Source organism: Cetorhinus maximus, chromosome 7 (assembly GCF_964194155.1).
Source record: "Cetorhinus maximus chromosome 7, sCetMax3.hap1.1, whole genome shotgun sequence".
NCBI lineage: Eukaryota > Metazoa > Chordata > Chondrichthyes > Lamniformes > Cetorhinidae > Cetorhinus > Cetorhinus maximus.
Window position 1 is genome coordinate 13391250 of NC_135885.1, and position 20166 is coordinate 13411415.

The 20166-nt window shown below is 48.7% G+C and overlaps 1 protein-coding gene across 7 annotated transcripts in view; it reads right to left on the minus strand.

The window, feature by feature from the left end:
- Window positions 1–20166, minus strand: part of gyg2 (glycogenin 2) — a 126253-nt gene that overhangs the window by 30048 nt on the left and 76039 nt on the right. Inside the window, exon 8 of one of the 7 annotated variants that reach the window (XM_078545069.1) lies at window positions 1617–1730. The exons of the other annotated variants lie outside the window; for them this stretch is intronic. Within the exon in view, the coding sequence (XP_078401195.1) occupies window positions 1617–1730 (114 nt within the window). The remainder of the gene's footprint in view (window positions 1–1616; window positions 1731–20166) is intronic. 7 annotated transcript variants of the gene reach the window in all.

Consider the following 20166-nt stretch of genomic DNA (forward strand, 5'->3'; position numbering starts at 1 on the left):
ATTTATTGCCCATCCCTATTTGTCCTTATTCCGAGGGCATTTAAGAGTTAACCACATTGCTGTGGGTCTGGAGTCACATGTAGGCCAGACCAGGTAAGGACGGCAGATTTCCTTCCCTAAAGGCCATTAGTAAACCAGATGGGTTTTTACGACAATCGGCAGTGGTTTTGTGGTCATCATCAGACTTTTAATTCCAGATTTCTATTGAATTCAAATTTCACTATTTGCCATGTTCAAACTCAGGTCCCCAGAGCATTACCCTGGGTCTCCAGTGACAACACCACCATGCTACCACCTCTCCCTGGCATCCTTCCATAATTGCTGGGCATATATGGCTCTGACTCAGTGACTGGGGTGGCACTACACCTTTCTGTACCACAACAGATTGCCTCCTGGTGATAGCTGGCCCACCAGCCTGTTTGGACATGGTTATTTTTCCCAGTAGCGCAGTCCATTGCAGGGGTGCCCGACTAAACAATCGTCCAGGGGCCCTGCCCCCTTTCTGGGTCTTTCCTTAGTGGAGTGGGAGGGGCAGTTTGGACTGACTAGATAGTTTGGGCTGCAAGGCAGTCTCCACAACACCAACCGCAATAAGATTTACTGTATTAAAATTAACAAGGCAATGAGAAAGAGCAGTGGGATTAATTGGGTGGCTCTATCAAAAAGAACCAGCACAGGCATGATGGGCCAAATGGCGTCCTTCTGTACTGTTTAATTCTATAATTCCTCAACCTATAGGCTCTTAAAAAACCCAGTGGCATCCCTACCTCCTTGAATTTATCTTGTCTTCTTTAACAGCCTTTACAATAGTAATGTGACCTGCAGTATAATCCACATCTTGGCAACTGAGAGTTCCCATGGTGCAATGGGATTTTGTCTTATCCAGTACATGGAAGGGAAGCTGAGATATTCTACTGCAGGATAAATACTCCACTGGATGTCCAAAATAACAGTGTTCAAATAAAAGTGAGAGACCAAGTTATCGGTATACTAAGGGCAAGGTTCAAAACTGTCTTCTACACAAAGAACAACAATCCTCTCAGCTTAACCACTCAGGATCTGAAGGCACCAAAGCAGAGTTTAAAAAAAATGCCTTATCCAAAATTAAAGTGGGGCACGTCAACCTGTTCCACAAGATCATTTTAAAACTTTGCTCTTGGGGTGGAGCAATTGACGCCCATCTTGTTTCCCTGGAGCTGCCCTGCTTCTCGAACTGATGGTAAGTGACGTGATACAACCAAGTGGCTTGCTGGACCAACAGGAGACAGTCAAGAGAGTCAACCACACTGGTGTCACAGACAGGCCGGCAAGTTTCATTCCCTAAAGGACACCATATTTTCCCGACAATCCTGACAGCTTCATTGTCACTTTCACCGATACCAATTCCTTTCTTTTAAATTAGCTGGTCGTAAGCTCTCGAGGGACCGTGACGGGATTTGGACTCACCTTCCCTGGATGAGTCCAAGCCTGTGGATCGCTAGGCCAGTTAGACAGCCATTACACTACCGTACCTGTATTTTCGGATTAGAATGCTGATCTAGTTAAACCAAGTGACTGTTGCATTGTTAGATTTTATCTACTCAACAGCGTTTAGTCGCAGAGTAAAGACGATATACCGGATGCACAAGTGGACCCAAGTCTGGCAGTTGAATAAATATTTTTGGAATTGGTGCTGCAACTGACTCAAGTCGAGGTACATAGAAAAATCCATGTCGGCGCCCAGTTACTGGCTGTTAAAAAAATGAAAGAGCAACATCAGGTATGGGCCCAATTCACATCTGTCGGCAATTCTAAGCCCAATGTTTTTTTTTCTCTATAAATATATCAACACATCCAACATCAGCGTTACTGTACTCAAAAGAAAAACAGGGAGACTTGGTGATGGAACCTTAGCTAATGTTTTGCAATGTACTGATGGCAATTAAATAAAGTTTTGTTTTGCCTTCCAGCATAATGCATCAAATAACAGGGTGGATTCTGTGACACAACTGGTTAGAAAAATAGGAAGAAGATGATGCATTTTTTTTTATCAACTTCCACCCATTTAACACTGCATCCAGTGGGAGTTTGCACTGGTGCCTACCAGTTTACAATTATTAAAATTTGGTCCAATTATATGATGAGAGTTGTCCATGCATTTCCCCAGGTATTTATGCTGGTCTTGCACACCATCTACTGACCCATATAAAATGACTATCCTACATACAGAAGAGCATTTAAAAAAATATTTGCTTCAAACCGTGTTAAGGGCTGTGTCAAATGGTGGCAATCCTGCCAGTCTGATTTATAGTCAAAAGCTTTATCGACTTAGTTATGACCAGGTCAAACTGGTCATGGACTCTGGGTCTGCAGACATTCCAGTTATGTGCTATATATAAAGATACCTGTGCTGAAATTTTATGGCCCTCCACCAGAGTGGTTGAAGGTGGAGTGCCGGTAAAACGCAGCGACTGGCCTACCCGCCTGCCCCGTCTCCTATTTTACGAGGGTCGGTGGAGGCGTCAGGTGGCCCACTCATTCTAGGGCCTATTGGGGTCCTTAAATAGTTAATTAATGGCTACTTAAGTACCTCATTTTGCTCCCACTGCTATATTACCCACAGCAGTGGGAGGCTCATGCCAGGAGGGTAGCCTGCACAGGCTGGTGTTAGGCAAGGTGGATTACTTTGAGAATACCTTGTGCCAATCACTCCTATCACCATCACCACACCCCCCCACACCTCCCCCCCCCTCCCCACCAGCGCACACATACACTTCCTCTTTAACCTTCCACTCCTAAACTCTCAAACTGCACCCCCACCACCCCCCTCCAGCTCCCTCAACCCCTGCAAGCCAGGCCCCACCAATACCCTGAATTTACCTGAAGTCCCGATTCCATAACCTCTTCTTTGGCGACTGCCTGTAGTCCCAGCAGTGGCCACCACTTGAACCTTGAACCTGGAGTTGCTGGGGCTATAGAGCCACTGGCCCCCATGATCCCCGAGCCAGCAGCTCCCTAAGGCGGGACTTCCTCCCCAGATGGTGAGGGGGGGGAGCGCAGAAGCCTCGGCCTTAGACAATTAACCCCCAATGGAGCATTCAATGGCTGCGGGGGAGCTGGTACTGGCAAGGATGCATTCCCCATTAACTCTTCAGGTTTCAGGGCAGGAAAGCCTGCTATCCAAAATATTCTGCTCTTGTCGTGAACATGGGCCACAGAAGTGGCAGACCAATTTTTCCTTTTCCTTCCTTTGAGGGAAAGAAAGGAATGGAAAACTAAATTGGCAGGGCAATGGGCACCAGTATATTGAAGTAAAAAAGAGGAATACGGTACATTAAGTGAAATTGCTGTTCAGTACTGGGTAAGGGAGTAGTTCTATATTAGTTAGGAGTGTAATATGAAGGGAGGTTTACTATGCATCTACGCCAATGCACAAGGTGTGGTGAATAAGTTTGGTGAGCTACAAGCAAAAGTATAAGTATGTTGGAATATGATGTAGTGGCAATAACAGAAATGTGGCTCATAAATGGAGAGGCCTAGGTGCTCAGATTCAATTATATAATTGTCTGATTTATTATATAATTATCATTATATAAAAAGTGTTTGGAAAGTTGGGAATGAATAAAGGGAAGTGGGGTGACAGTACTGATTATGGAAGACCTTGCAATGTTGGAAGGAGGGGATATCCTTGAGGGGGCAAGGATAGAATCCATTTAATTAGAGATATAATGCCCATGGACATCAACAAACCAAAAGGAATCCAGTTTACTGAATGACCCCAACAGAAAGTCCAAAGGATTGATTCCACTTTTTATAGCTATTTTAACTATCAAACCAAAAATAAACAAACATTTATTAGTATGTAAATTACAGTTGTCACAATGTGACTTGTACATGAGTGATATTAATCTGTAATTTCACTGGCTGACCAACCATATACTTTTTAAAGACAGGAAAAGACACGGACTAAAGATAGCTACCACAAGTCACCTGATGTCTGGTATTGCAAGCGACCAGTTTCTGGAAAGTTCCAATGTGGAATACAACTCAGACGTGCCACAATTTTTCCATTCTCTGGAATTTCACATCTGAGGATATCGAGAACAACTTCAAAGGGATCTTCTGAAATGTCCTGGCCACAGTATTTACATTTCTATAAGACTACCTCTCCAGTGGAGAGGAAGTCTGCTTGAACAATGGTTATATGGAGAAATGTCTTCCTATCTCATGAAGATGGATAATGACTCAGAGGGTTAACAGCTGGGACATTACAGAATCTACTCACCCCAACCACAACACCCCCCCCCCACCAAACACCACCCCCCACAACACACCCACAACCACCCCCCCCACCCCCACCACCACCCCCCAACCACCAACCTCCGGCCACGGAACAAAAGCAACCATATATTTGGACAGCAGATCAACAAAACTCCTGAAATCATTATGGGGAGAGAGAGAGGTCAAGTGACTGAAGTCGTCATTTTGAAATCTCATCAATATCGCATGCAAGCTGCAACCAGGTTGAGTAATCTGAAAAAGCTGCCAATGGAGCAGTAGAGGCTCCCTTCTCTGCTCTCCCAAGTTAAGATCCTATCTCTAATAGGTTAAAAATCCAACACGGAGATAGTGAACTTTTCATCGTAAAGAACTTCAGTTGCGAAACTTATCGACATCTGAAAGACGAATTATGGAATGAAGAGACATTATCTCCGGAGTTGCAGTTACATGAGCTTCAACTCAACTCCTGGAATCTAAAAGAACTTGGAAGAAGCTCTGCCGTAGCCACAGTCTCAAAACAGTAAACTCTCAATTTCCTTATCTTTCAGCATTGAACCTCAGTTTGGCTAAGAAAATAACTACCTACAGTATGACTTGTAAATTTTGCACGTTTGTGAGAGAGAGAATATGGGTTGGGAAAGTTCAAGTGGTGCGGGTTTACCTTTTTCAATATTTTGCTATCTTTACCTGGGTGGGCTTTTAACTCAATAAAAGCCTAGCCCCTTTTTGTTTTAAACCTCAGGTAAGCCAGTCAGACTCTTTTCTTTGTAATCAGTACGTAAATAGTTAAATAGACACTGAATAAAATAATTTCATCCTTCTAAATTCACAACACACCATTACGGTCAGACTTGGAGTAGTACAAAAGGGGAGTCAATTTTACCCCTTCTCACTTGACTATAACACAAAGTCAATACAAGTTAAAAATTACACATTAAATAGCAGATATCACCAAGGTAGAGCTCACAGATTTACCAGGCAGTTCACCATAAATGGTCCACCAATTTCAGCCACAAAAGACAAAATTTAATCAAGCCCACCGTGGCAGCTGGTCAGTGGAAAGCATAGGAGAGGCTGCGCACCAGTATTCCAGAGGTAGGATAACCTTCCACGATTAAGTTGGAGGTAGAAAGGGGCCAATGGGCTCAAATCACTTGCTTGTGGCAGGAAGGTAATCAGGCTCATTAAAGAGCCTGTTAAACCAATTTAAACGCTGATTCCAGCACAATTTAGAGCCGCCTTTGCAATTTAATTTAAACCCCGCAGCACACCCGTAGCTGCTGAAACCAGCCCAGTGAAACCTAGCAGCTTTGAAGGGGCTTGCTTGAGCTGACGGGACCTGTTTAAGGGTTGACTCCATCACTGTGCTTGCACAGAGGCAGAATAAACTGGAGGTCTACAGGACTGACTGGAGGTATGGGTGGGTGTGGAGCTTCACAGGAAGCTGATCCTCTGTTAATCAGAGGGCCATGCCCTTAAAGTGGCCATGCCCGCAGGAGGAACAGGTGTCCACCTCTTAAAGTGGCAGAGCATGAGTGTGTTATTAGTTTGGAGGGATTTGCAATGGGATCAATACACCCAGTATTGGTGAACCCACTTGCACTTGAAGATGTCCATGGTGAGTCTGAGGACAATGCTGCCCAGACAGTGCAACACATCCCCCCGCAGCAGCTGCAGGAGGCAGCTCAAGACCAAGTGGCCAGGCAGCAGGGGAGACGCAAATGATGGCATCCAGTGCACTGTAAATCTACCACACTAAGTTGACCTACCTACCAATGGCTGAGAGGCAGTGCCAGAGGAGACCTTGCCTCTCTCTCTCTCTCTCTCTCTCTCACGTGTGACTGACCCAAGCGCCCTAATGCAGGATGATCTGTGGCCAAGGGGCTACATGCCAGTCACGCTTAAAAACTTATAGCTGCACTGAATTTCTATGCCATGCGTTCCTTCTGGGGCACGACTGGGGATCTGCGAGGGATCTTTCAGACAGCCACTCACCGCTGCATCAAGGAGATCACCAGTGCTGTTTTCAAGAGAGCTGGTGAATAAGAACAGTGGGCTTTGCAGCCATGGCTGGTTTCCCACAAATCAGGGTGTGATCAATGGCACACACGTCACCATCAAGGCACCCTCTGAACAACTGGCTGTATTCATCAACAGGAAGGGGTTCTACTCATTAAACCTTCAAATTGTGTGTGACCATCCACAACACACCTATGCCAGGTGTGAGCCAGATATCCAGCAGTAGCCATGACATCTACTTACTATGACACTCCCAGGTGCACCACCAGTTCACTCTAGGGATGCAGATCAATGGATCCTTGGAATCTCGGGCCCTCTCCACACCTGGCTAAAGATGCCTGTGAGAAACCCTCAGACTGATACTGAGGATGGATGGAATGCCAGTCACAGCTCCACATGGGCCATCATAGAGCAACCATTGGGGTACTGAAGATGCATTTCCGTTGTTTGGACAGGGCAGGAGCTCTTCAGTACGATCCAGGGGGACTCACATGCATCATCAGAGTGTCTGACACAATCTGGCCATGCAAAGGGGAAAACAGCAAAACCCTGACGAGGAAGGGGCAGCTCAAACCTCACTGGAAGGAGAAGAAAGCTCTAGAAAAGGGACAAGAGAATCTACATGTTGCAAATGCCAGTGGGGCTGAAGCTGATGAATGGGAGGCAAGAGACAACCTTATCCTCGCCCGATTCCAGCATCCTGTTGTACAGTGGGGGCCAGCTGGACAAAGGTCTTCCTCTGTGGCCACTTGATGCCGTCCAAACCTTACATGCCCGTCCCTTTCTGCTGCCCTGATACCCTCACCCATTGACGCAGCCGAACATCATGCCCGTCAAACATCCGCTGATTAGTGTCCCCATTCTTTCCCTGCCTAACATCTCAACGCCCTCAATGACTGAAGCGCACAACACTCAAAAACCAAAAGTTTCATGCAACATACACATAATATTTCCAAATGCAAGGACAGCTCAGTGCCCCAGCGTTGTGTTTAGCTGTAAATGCTGCGAGGTGGTGCAGTGCATCCCCAGTAGCTGCTGCACTCCATACCCCATGGCCTTCTGATGACTGTGGCGGGCATCCTCTAGGTGCTGCCAGCCTGGGGGGCCCAGGGCAAGTAGGGGGCCCCTGCACCATGCATGAGCCTGTTCTGTAGCTACTACCACTGGAGGAGTTTCGGGCACTGGCAGAGGGGGTGGGGGGTCACTTGCAACCCTCAGAATGCCACGAGAGGTATCCTCGAGTTTGTAAGCTGGCAACTCCTCAGTCCTTGCAGGGTGGAGGTACTCCTGGAGGGGTGTCCAGGGGCACCGTCCGCCGCCTCTCACTGGCCCTATGCAACGTGATCATGGTGCAAGCAATGGTCTGCAGGTGCGTGCCAACACCAGGCATCCACACGGTGTGTTCTCCTGGTACTGCCTCTCCATGACAGTCGCCAACCTCTCCATGGAGGAAGCAATGCGCTCACCCAACTGAAACATGGCCTGGATAGACTCCTCCATCGCCTGTGCATGCCTGCACCACGCATCAGGCAGCTCTGCCAGATTCTCCTGTGCATCTCTGCAACTCCAACAGCCCGAGCATGGCCCTCATCAGAGGCCCGTCATCAGTCTGGGGTGCAGCATGGGCCTGGGCTCCAGACAGCCTGACTGTCAATGCACCAGCCTCTTGTCCTCCATGTCTGTCCAACAACGAGGTAGAGCCGATATGTGCTCATCTACCCAAAGGGAGTGGGTGGGGGGGTGTTTGCACTGGTGTTTGGTGCAGGGAAATGATGTGATGGTGCGCCCTCTAAGACAGGGCCACTTTTGTCATCAGAGGTAAGGACTTGAGGAGGCTCACTGGTCAGTTCAACACAATTGGGTCCTGAGATTATAAACCATGAATTAGTGACCATGGGTGCCAGTGGCCTCTCCCATTCCAAACGCCGAGCTAATCACAATGCACGCACGACCCTCACTCTCCGTAACAGACAGTCCAACCATTGTGTCCGACACTGAACAACCACCCTGCTTCCCAGCCAGCTCCAGCGCCTCCAAACTTGGTAGGGGGTCAGGATGTTGTGAACTCCTCCGTCCAGACCTCGTGAGCCCTTTAGTACTGCGAGTGCAAGTGGACAGCGAGTTAGGCTCAAGATGTGGCTGGACAAATGCCCTCAATGCTGGACTTCCCCCTGGCCCTTGATGGGTGCGCTAGTTCTCATCTCCCTCTTATGTGAGGTATATAAGGCGGAGAGGGAGATGGGATCGCATGAAACCCTCGTGCATCCAATAATCATGAGGCAGTTGATCAAGGTGCACAGAGATATACATGATGGCACAACCAATCACTTAGAAATTGAGTGACTTCAGTGCCCCACATCCACAGTTCGCACAGCATTCATTCAGACACACCCTGGTGGTTTGGAGTTCATCCTCTTCCTGCACTGGATCCAATCTCGTTGCCGGACCCCTTGACTGCTGACATCCACCGTCACCTCGAGTAGGCCTCCTTGGCCGTTCGGGATGGCCGGTGGGAACGGAATCTCCCCGTGCTCTCTAACCACCTGGGGAAGGTCCGCAAGTGATGCATCACTAAACCTTGTGGTAATCCAGTTCGAATCCTGTCAAGACAGATGGTGGATTTTGAATTCAATAAAAATCTGGAATTAAAAGTCTAATGCTGACCATGAAACCATTGTCAATTTGTAAAAAAACCCATCTGGTTCACCAATGTCCTATAGGGAAGGAAATCTGCTGCCCTTACCTGGTCTGGCCTACATGTGACTCCAGGCCCACAGCAATGTGGTTGACTTTTAAGTGCCCTCTGAACAAGGACAATTAGGGATGGGCAATTAATGCTGATCTAGCCAGCGACGCCCACATCCCATGAATGACTAAAGAAAGAAAATATCCAGTCACCACTCTGCGACAGCTTCTCCGTTAATCCAAGTCGGAACTTAATACGGACTCGAAACGTTGACTCTGTTTCTCTCTCCAAAGATGCTGCCGGACCTGCTGAGTTTTTGCGAGCATTCTCTGTTTTTCCATTTCGGATTTCCTGCATCCGCAGTATTTTGCTTTTATCGGAATTTCCTACATCGGTCCTGAACTGACGGGAGTGAAAACTTATCTGCAACGATTTTAACCTCCAAAATGCAGCTCCTCTCATGTCCAAAGGAGCACTCAGTTTCAATGCCCTTTTATAAGCGAGTGCTGGTGTGGCTACCTTTTAAAAATGGCACCAGCACCGTAGTATCTGGTGTTCTGCGGGACTCCTGCCATTGCAGCACCCACCCCCCTCACCCCCGCATCATTTCCATTAACTGGCCATCAACTCCTAATCACATTCAGCCAGCCACAGGAGACCGGTGCCGTGTTGCCACCACTTTCCCAACCCAGTGTCGGGAGCCATGGCTAAATTTCACCCAAAGTCCTTTAAAGCTCTGATCTGTCTCAGGTAGAATTCCAGCTCGGTGGCAACTTGGGTAAAATAATTGGCGCATGGACAGTAACCGGCTGGTCATGTCAAGTGGTTATTTTCCAGGCTAGGGAGATAGTAAACAGAGGTGTTCGCCAAGGGTCAGTGCTGCGTTTCAATATTTTCCAATGGTACCAAATTCGGAGGAGGAGTGGCAAACAGCGAGGATGATGCAAATTGACCAAAACAGGGGCAGAATTTTTCGTCCCACCGGAGGGTATGCCTGACCCGTCCGGGAGTAAAGTAGCGTGTGATGACATGAGGCGAGCGTCCCGACATCATTGCGCACTTGCGGGATATTTCGCTCGGCGGCCTCACACGGGTAACAGAACAGCACCCGCCATTGGTTAACAGGCCGCCAAAGGCCCTTAAGAGTCCAATTGACTGAGATCTTACCTCGCCCTCGCGATTTTCCTGCTCATCGCATGGGCAAAACAGGCAGGGGGCCAGCCGACATTTTCACAAACTTCATCCAAGGGCGGGATTAAAAAGGGCCATCAGCATTGCCAGTGAGAGTAGTGAGGAGTTTAGGAGATAGTTTGCAGCTTGTTGCTTATTGGTACTTGACAGCTTCATCTCTGCTCAGGGCTTCATTCTTAGCATTTCCAGGCTTCATTTCAGGGCTCATTGCCATCTGCCAGGCCCCCGGATGATTCAGACCGTGTGGATCCTTCCAGGTATCAGACAGTCTTCCCTTACCCTGGTAATGGGGATTGTGGTCTCTGCTGGAGGCACCTCCTCTGAGGAGGGAGGGTAAGGCAGTCAGGGGTCCCAGTGCAGCTTCCAGGGGAGCAACCTGTGGGAGGAACAACGCAGGCACAAGGGGCGCAGGTCCAACAGGAAATCCAAGGCGGAAGGGGCCGCGGACGATGCTACTATCCTGCTGCCAGGGTTTACAGACAGCGATGCAACTGCCTCAATATGTCAGAGTTGCAATGCCGAGGGAGGCTCCACCTCTCAAGGGGACCGTGACCTCCATTTGACAGATGGTTGGGCCTGAGATCAGCTCCGACTGTGTGTGTGGACACCCCATGCCAGTGGCTCTGAAGGCCACGGCGGCCCTTAACTTCTATGGCTCCAGCTCTTTCCACAGCTCAGTGGGGCATTTGTGTGGCGTCTCCCAATCAGCTGTGCACAGTTGCATCAAACTGGTGACAGAAGCTCTGTTCAGGCGGGTACTGACCTTTATTCTTTACCGTACAGACGAGGCCAGCCAGGCCGAGCGAGCCAGAGGCTTTGCAGTGAATGCTGGGTTACCCCCGCGTCCAGGGTGCCATTGACTGCGCACATGTGGCCATCAAGGCGCCAGCGGGTCAGCCGGGTGCCTTCATCAACAGGAAGGGCTTCCACTCCATGAACGTCCAGATAGCGTGTGACCACAGGATGCACATTTTGCAAGTCTGTGCAAGGTACCCTCGCAGCTCCCATGACGCAGCATTTGTAACAAGATAGATGAGTTGATGGCACAAAAAGAAATAAATGAATATGACTTGATAGTTGTTACAGAGAAGCGGTTGCAGGGTGACCAAGACCGGGAACTCAATATTCAAGAGTATTTGACGGTCTGGAAAACTAGGCAAAAAGGAAAAGGAGGTGGGGTAGCTTTGTTAATAAAGGAAGGTATCAGTGTGGTGGTGAGTAGTGATATAGGTGTAATAGATCGTGATGTGGAAATAAGGAACAGCAAGGAGAAGGAGTCACAGATGAGAGTCATCTATAGGCCCCCAAAATGTTGCCTCGCTGTAGGACAAAGTATAAATCGGGAACTAATTGAATGGTGTAAGAAGGGTGCTACAATTGTCATGGGTGATTTTAATCTGCACATTGACTGGACAAACCAGACTGGCAGGGGTAACATGGAAGACGAATTTGTAGAGTGCATCAGGGATTCTCTCTTACAGCAATAAGTTGCAGCAACAAATGCTGCATGCAGAACCTACCTGGGAACAGGCTAATTTAGATCTAGTAATGTGTAATGAGGTGAGATTAATAAGAGATGTCACACTTAAGGATCCTCTAAGGGGTAGCAATCACAACATGGCAGAATTTCAAATTCAGTTTGAGGGCGACCAACTCAGGTCTCAAACCAGTGTCCTCAACTTAAATAAGGGCAATTACGGAGGTATGAAGAAAGAATTGTGTCAAGCATGCTGGGAAAATAGACTGAAGACAAGGTCAGTGGATGAGCAGTTGTAGACATTTAAGCAGATATTTCATAACGCTCAGCAAAAACTTATCCCGGTCAAAAAGAAGGACTCGATGAGAAGGATGAACCACCTGTGGTTAACAAAGGTGGTCAAGGAGAGCATCCAATCAAAAACTAAGGCATAAAAAGTGGCAAAAATTAGTGGTAGGCCAGAGCATTGGGAATTTTTTAGGAATGGTGGAGGACACTATAAACATCCAAAGATATCAGATAAGCAAGGAGTTAAAAGGAGGAAAGATCTTATAACAGTCTCTATCACAAGGGACAAAGTATTTGAGAAACTAATGGGACTAAAGACAGACAAGTCACCAGGACCTGATGGCCTGCATCCAAGGGTTTTAAAGGAAGTGGCTGCAGAGATAGTGGAGGCATTGGTCGAAACATTCCAGAACTCACTGGATTCTGGGAGGGTCCCAGCAGATTGGAAAGCTGTTAATGTGGTGCCCCTGTTCAAGAAGGGAGGGAGACAAAAAGCAGGAAACTATAGGCCAGTCAGTCTAAATGCTGGAGACCATTATTAAGGAAGAAATAGCAGGACATTTAGAAAAGCTTAACGCAATCAAACAGAGTCAACATGGCTTTGTGAAAGGGAAATCATATTTGGCAAATCTGCTAGAGTTCTTTGAGGGTATAACAAGCAGTGTTGATAAAGAGGAACTAGTAGATGTAGTGTATTTGGATTTCCAGAAGGCATTCGATAAGATGCCACATAAAAGGTTATTGCACAAGATAGGAACTCACGGTATCAGGGGTAATGTTTAAGCATGGATTGAGGATTGGTTAACACACGGGATTAATGGGTCTCTTTCAGGTTGGAAGGATCTAGCTAGTGGAGTGCCACAAGGATCAGTCCTAGGGCCTCAATTATTTACTATCCATATTAAGGACTTGGAGGAGGGGGCAGAGTGTAATGATGATACAAAAATATGTGGGAGGACATGTTATGATGAGGACATAAGGAGTCTGCAAGGGGATATAGACAGGTTGAGTGAGTGGGCAAAAACTTGGCAGATGGAGTTTAATGTAGGAAAGTGAGAGGTCATGCGCTTTGGTCGGAAAAGTCAAAAGGCAGACTATTATTTAAATGGAGAGAGAGTCCAAAAAAGTGCAGCACAGAAGGCTCTGGATGTTCTTGTGCATGAAACAAAGTTAGCATGCAGATGCAGCAAGTAATTAAGAAAGCAAATGGAATTTTGGCCTGTATTGCTAGGGGGTTGGAGTTTAAAAATAGGGAAGCCTTGTTACAACTGTACAGGGTGTTGGTGAGGCTGTACCTGGAGTACTGTGTATGGTTTTGGTCCCTGTATTTAAGAAAGGGTATCCTGGCTTTGGGGGCAGTTCAAAGAGATTCATTAGGCTGATTCCTGGGATGAAGGGGTTGACTTATCAAGAACAGGTTAGGCCTTTATTAGAGTTTAGAAGAACGAGGGGTGATCTTATTGAAACGTACAAGATTCTGAGGGGGCTTGACAGGGTAGATGCTGAGATGATGTTTCCACTAGTGGGGGAATCTCGAAATAGGGGACATAATTACAGAATAAAAGGACACTCATTTAAAACAGAGAAGCGAAGGAATTTCTTCTCTGAGGGTACAAAATGTCTGGAATTCTCTACCCCAGAGAGTTGTGGGGGCTAGGTCACTGGAAGTGTTTAAAGAGGAGGTAGATAGATTTTTGAAATACCGGGGAGTTGAGGGCTATGAGGAGCTGGCACAAAAGAGGAGTTGAGTCCTGGGGCAGATCAGCCATGATCTTATTGAATGGCAGGGCAGATTTGAGGGGCCAAATGGCCTACTCCTGCTCCTATTTCTTCTGTTCTTATGACAAGGAAAAGCTGTTCCCATTAGCTGATGATAATACAAGCCCAAGGCAATACAGATGTAAGATTTTGGGCAAGAGATACAGGAGGAACTTGAGGAAGATTGTTTTTTTAAAACGCAGCAAGTGGTAATGACCTGGAACCCATTGCAGGGTCATGGAAGCAGAGCCAATCAATAATTTCAAAAGAAAATTGGATGGGCACTAGAGGGAAATAAACTTTGTTTCACTTAAATCAATTTAATTTTAAGCTTTCTCAAGTAGAATAGGAGAAGAAAGTTCATACAAGGCAATAACTTTTTCACAAAGTTTCAGTTACAAGGGATTGCATATGAAGCAACTTCTGCTGCCTAATAAATTATGTTCCATTCCACCAGAGGGAACCCTTACAATTCTCTTGTTCCAGCTACAACAAACTTCCCTGCAGGTCTGCAGGGCCCATCTCCAGAAGGTGAAGGCAGTGAAACTTGGAAATGAAGGGTACCAGTAAAACCTTGTCCAAACTTGTCTTGTATACCTTAATGGAGCTCCAGTATTACTGCTGGTTTTATTGGGATTTGAACATCTGGGACTTTTCTCCCCTCCACTGTCATACGGGTGTAAAAGTATCAGGTGGGTGGGTCAATAGCAACAAGTGCTTTGATCTAATAAAAGAGGCGACAAGCATTACTTCAGATTTCTGCAGCTACAGCCTAAAGTACAGCAAACGTTCAACTTTTTGGTCCCTGCTTTTTTCCTCTATTTAGGCTTCTATATACAGAGACAAGACCCATCTTTCTCTTTAAGAGCTTATCTGCTTGTGCTAGAGTCCTGCGGAACACCACAGGCTGAATTTTCATTCTGAGACAGTCACCTCCATCTGTCAGATGATCGGCCCTGAGCTCAGCTCCAACTGTGGGTGGACACCCCATGCCAGTGGCGCTGAAGGTCAGTTGTCCTCAACTTCTATGCTTCCGGCTCTTTCCAAGGGTTGGTGGGTGGTCTTTGTGGAGTCTCCCAGTCAGCTGTCCACAGTTGTGTCAAGCTGGTGACAGACGCTCTGTTCAGGCGTGCATCAACTTTCATTCTCTGCAGCTCAGATGAGGCCAGCCAGGCAGAGCGAGCCAGAGGCTTTGCCGCGATTGCTGGGTTCCCCCACGTCCAGGGTGCCATCGATTGTACACATGGCCATCAAGGCGCCAGCCAGTGAGCCGGGGAGCCTTGATCAACAGGAAGGGCTTCCACTCCATGAACGTGCACATAATGTGTGACCATAGGATGGGTCTGCAAGTCTGTGCAAGGTACCCAGGCAGCTTCCATGACGCCTACATCCTCAGACACTCCCAGGTGCTGAGGCTCTTCAGTGCTCCAGCCCGGCTGGATGGATGGCTGCTGGGTGACAAGAGCTATCCCCTCAGAAGGTGGCTCATGACGCCTCTCCACCATCCAAGAACAGAGGCTGAGCAGCGGTACAATAGGAGCCAGGGCACCACAAGCATCGTGGTAGAGAGAACCATCGGTCTTCTCAAGATGCGCTTCCGATGTCTGGACCATTCAGGGGGTGCACTCCAGTACCCCTCAGATCGTGTGTCATTGATAGTGGTTGCATTCTGCACTCTCCACAATCTGGCGCTGGAAAGGGGGGGATGCAGTGGAGGAAGAAGATGTAGACACAGATGCTATGGCTGCAGACAATGAGTCCAGTAGTGAGTCAGAGGATGAGCATGCACAGGGGAACGCTGAGGGCATAGATGCCAACCCGGGCAACATTCAGGGAGGCAGGGGCATTCGGGAGGCTTTAATCCAATGCTTCTTCAGCTAGCCTACCAAAGATGAACCACCAACACAAGCCAGGGCTGCAGGCTCCATACTCGATCCCTGAGAGCAACACTTGCCTGGTCAGGAACATTAACTATATGCCTTGTCAATAAAAGCTCGATGACAAACATCACAGGTTCCCCTTCACCTGCAGAACTAATGAAACACACAGAGGCTTGTTGAGAACCAAAACATTTAATCATTGCCAACTTGCATACAGAAATCAAAGTCCATTACAAAGATGTTGAACAGCACACCTACTTAAAAACAACTGAAACAGGGGGAAGCAAAGAAAACCAGTGATAAGCCCATGGTGTGCCTAAGGTGAATTACGTTTACATTTTCGGGTGCTACGTCTAGGTGCTCCCTCCTTGCTGGCACCGGCATTGGAGACAGCCTGCTCGGTCTGCTGTCCTGTTGGCCTTGATGACCTTGGCAGGCGTGCTCTGGCCCATGGAGCCTGTGTTGGCCCCGACTGGGAGGGAGCAGCCAGTGGCACAGCTGGCATCTCCCCAGTCGCCGCAGCCTCATCAGATGCCACGGTCACTGGCAGAGGGGCAGAGGAGCTGCAGCCGTCACCTGGAGCACCCTGAGGGGAGCCCGCAGAGACGACAAGCAGCTCGTGCGCCAACGTGAGGTTGCTTTGGACCTCCCAGCTCTCCATTGATGGACGGACACCTAGCTGGGATACTGGGGCCAGGATTTTCCGGTCAGCGAGCGGCGGGCAGGGCCCACTCGCCGACGCGTAAAATGACGCGGGATGACGTCAGGCGGAACTCCCGGCGTCACCGCGCCCCGTTTCAATTTTCAGGTAGGCGGGGGCGCAGCGAAATCAGCTGTGCGCCCGCCGACCTGTCAAAGGCCAATTGAGGCCATTGACAAAGTCATTAAACTAATTAATGGACCTGTCATTCAACCTTAAGGTTGGCGGACAGGCCAGGAGCCCTGGCGGGCATTAGGAAAAGCATGAAACCTCATCCATGGGCGGGATGAGGTTTCATGTCGGTTTTAAAAAATGTAATTAAAGTAAAAGTTATGGACATGCCCCAACTCATGTGAGTGTCAGATGAGGGAATGTCAGGGAATTTTTCTCTCTATTTTTCAGGTTTTTTAATGTACAGCCGATCTCCGAGGCAGCACTTAGCATCAGGGAGGTGAGTGTGCTCTTTCATGCATCTCGGCTCAAGTAATCCCCCACCCACCCCCGGCTCGCACAGGGAGCGCGTAGCGCTTCCGTGCGGACACCATGCTGGGTGGGCCTTAAATGGCCCGCCCACGCAAAATGGCTGCACGCCCCCAATCGGTGGCGCCAATCGGGGGCACGCCTGCCCGCGCCTGCCCGCATCTGCTCTTAAACTTACCCACCCCCGATGATGGGAAAATTCTGCCCTGGGTGCCCAATCCATCTCCCACACTGACACTGACCACCTGAGGTCATTGCCGGCGTGAGGGTTTGCTGGTCCGAGCGCATTCCCAGGAACCCCTGATTGAGCTCCTGGAGGAGCCTCTCCATGAGAGCCACCACTGTCTCCATGGAGGAGGCTGTGCGCTCGGCCATGAGGGTCAATGCAGTGCTGATGCTCCGCATAGTCTCCTCCACAACGGAGACCATGGCACACATTCCCTCATGTATCTCTGCTAGATCCTCCCGCACACCCTGTTGGACTTCCAGCATCCGCTGCCTCAGGGAGACTCCAGGGGCACACCATCAGCCACCAACTGAGCATGTTCCTGGTCCCTGGCATACCTCCGACTGCCAGCGCCCTGGGCACTTTGTCTCCGCCTGCGCCACAAGCGAGTGTGAAGTACCCTCACCGCAGTAGCACCGAGATACTAGCTGACGATCTTATCCCCACCGAGGTGCTGGTATCTGCAGTGGTGCCTGCCTGGCTGAGAGGGTGTGACGCTGGTGCATTTATATCTTCCGGGCCCTCAGGGGTCAGCGGTGGTCCCTCTGCCTCCCAAGTCTGGCTCTGCAGGGCTCATGTGAATCGTGACCCTGGAGCTGCCATACACTCACTCCAAGCAGCCAGGGCTGACCCCCTTGCCCAGATGCTGCCTCCATCACATTTGCCACTCACATTCTTAAGACCTTCCAAACCCACGAGCACTACCACCTAGAAGGATAAGGGCAGCAGATGGATGGGAACACCGCCACCAGGAAGTTCCCCTCCAAGTCACTCACCATCCTGACTTGGAAATGTTTTGGCGCTCCACCACTGTCGCTAGGTCAAAATCCTGGAGCTCGCCCCCAAACATTACTGTGGGTGTACCTGCACCACACGCAGCGGATACAGAAGGCAGCTCAGCATCACCCTCTCAGGGGCAACTAGGGATGGGCAATAAATGTTGGCCCACCCAGCAAAGGCTACATCCCGTGAATGAATGAATGCAAAAACAAAATTCTGAGTTGCGGGGGGGTGGGGAGTCGTCGGCTAACCTAGCTGCCGTGCTAAATGACCCACGCCAACACGGTACTCACCCTTCCCGATCGCGAGAGGCCATTAAACCGCTTGTGGCACTGCACCCAGGTGCATCTCACCACATCGTGGGAGCTGACCCTTTCTGCCACCTCCTCCCAGGCACATTTTGTTATGTGGGGGGGGCCTCCTCCTCCCGTCTCTTGGCACAAAGATCTCACGGCGTGCTGCTACCCCCGAGGAGGGCAGCAAGGCACTCATCTGAAAACCTCGGGGCTGACTGTCCCGTGGACCTGCCGTCCTGCCTGGCCTGCTCTCTGACATCCCCCCTGTCCGCCATCCTTTGGAAGGCTGACTGCGCCGTTTTTGAATAGGCCTCCAGGTCTCCATTGGACCCGGCAGTCATTGGCTTCCCGCCGCCGCTCGCCCCTTCCTGCTGATCTCGGTAGCCATGATTCACGCTGGGTGGGCCTTAATTGGCCCACCCACGTAAAATGGTGGTGCGGAGCCAATCGTGAGCGGCGATTGGCTCCACACCCACCCACCACCCTGTCCCACCCAGTCCACCCGCCATAAGTAAAATCCTGGCCAAGAAACAGGAGGAGGCGGCCATTTGGCCCCTCATGCCAATGCTACCATTCAAGGTCATGGCTCATCCGATCGTGACATTGACCCAACTTTCCCGACTACCCCCCTGTACATTTCCCTCGTACATCAAAAATCTGCCTTAATTCAGCCCTGCCTAACTCGATGACCCAGCCTCCATTGCCCACTGGAGCGCTGAATTTCAAAGACTAATGACTCTTTGAGAGAAGAAATTCTTCCTCATTTCTGTCTTAAATGGGGAGCCTCTTACTTTTAAACAGTGCCCCTTAGTTCTACATTCCCACACAAGGGAAACATCCTCTCAGCATCTTCCCAGTGAAGCCTCCTCAGAATCTTAAATGTTTCAATAAGATCACCTCTCATTCTTCTAAACTACACTGAGTATAGGAAGAGCCTGCTCAACCTTTCCCCACAAGACAAGCCCTTCATCCCGGGAATCAGCCTAGTGAACCTCCTCTGAACTGCCTCCAATGCAAGTACATCCCGGCCTTAAACAAGGAGACCAAAACTGTACGCAGAACTCCAGCTGTGGTCTCACCAATGAACTGGAGAATTGAGGCAAGGCTTCCCTAATTTTATACTCCATCCCCCATGTAATAAAGACGGACGTTCTATTGGCCTTCCTAATTACTTGCTCTACCTGCGTGCTAAAATTTCAAACACTGGTTTCCTTATTAAGAATGGTACTGGATTGGGTATATTTAGCACAAACAGAATACTCAGGAGGAGGGGGAATATTTTGCTATGCTCTCAATTTGAGAGAGACGCTGCAATAACTCTTCACATGTTTAGGTTTCGAAGAGGACCCCAGTGCAGCACTCAGAACTCTGAATGCCAGTTGACGCTCGTTCACGTTCTATCAAAGTCAGGGCACAAACCTCTAAGCTGCTGCTTAGAGGCACGGTTCACAGCCAAAGGTGGTGAGTATCCATGCCTGAGGCTGCGGTATGGAGTGCTCCAATTGTCTGGACTAATGTAGAAGAGAACAGAGTTCAACATACTCAGGCAAGGTTCAGAAATGTGGCACAGCAAATGTTTACAAGTTACTTTTATCAAAGGAACAGCAGGGGACAAGACAAAAATTGATCCATAAACTGTTAGTGGAATATACATCAGCTATTAACCAATTGTTGGCTTCATTGCAACTTTAAAAACATACTATGATGGCTTGTTAATGGATTCTTATTAAAAAAAATTAAATGTCTTTAGATCCAAACAAATCTATAAATCAATTCAGCCTAATATTCCACCAGATCCCTAAACACACACTTTCCGGAAAACACATTCAATTGTCTCCTGGAGCCTTTTGCTTGGATGATTTAGTTGCTTATTTCTCTTTCCAAAGAGAAAGAACATTTGCCCTCTCTTCATCCCCCCGCCTCTCCACCAACCCCCTTCCCCTCCACCGCCACCATCAACTCTTGAAGATGTTGCCAGGGTACTTCCTGGAATATAGTGCCAGAGCAAACAAAAACAGCAACTTGCATTTATGTGCCACATTTAACACAGTAAAGCATCCAAAGGTACTTCACAGGAGTGTTTTCGAACAAACCTCTACAATGGGCCACATCAGGCAATATTACA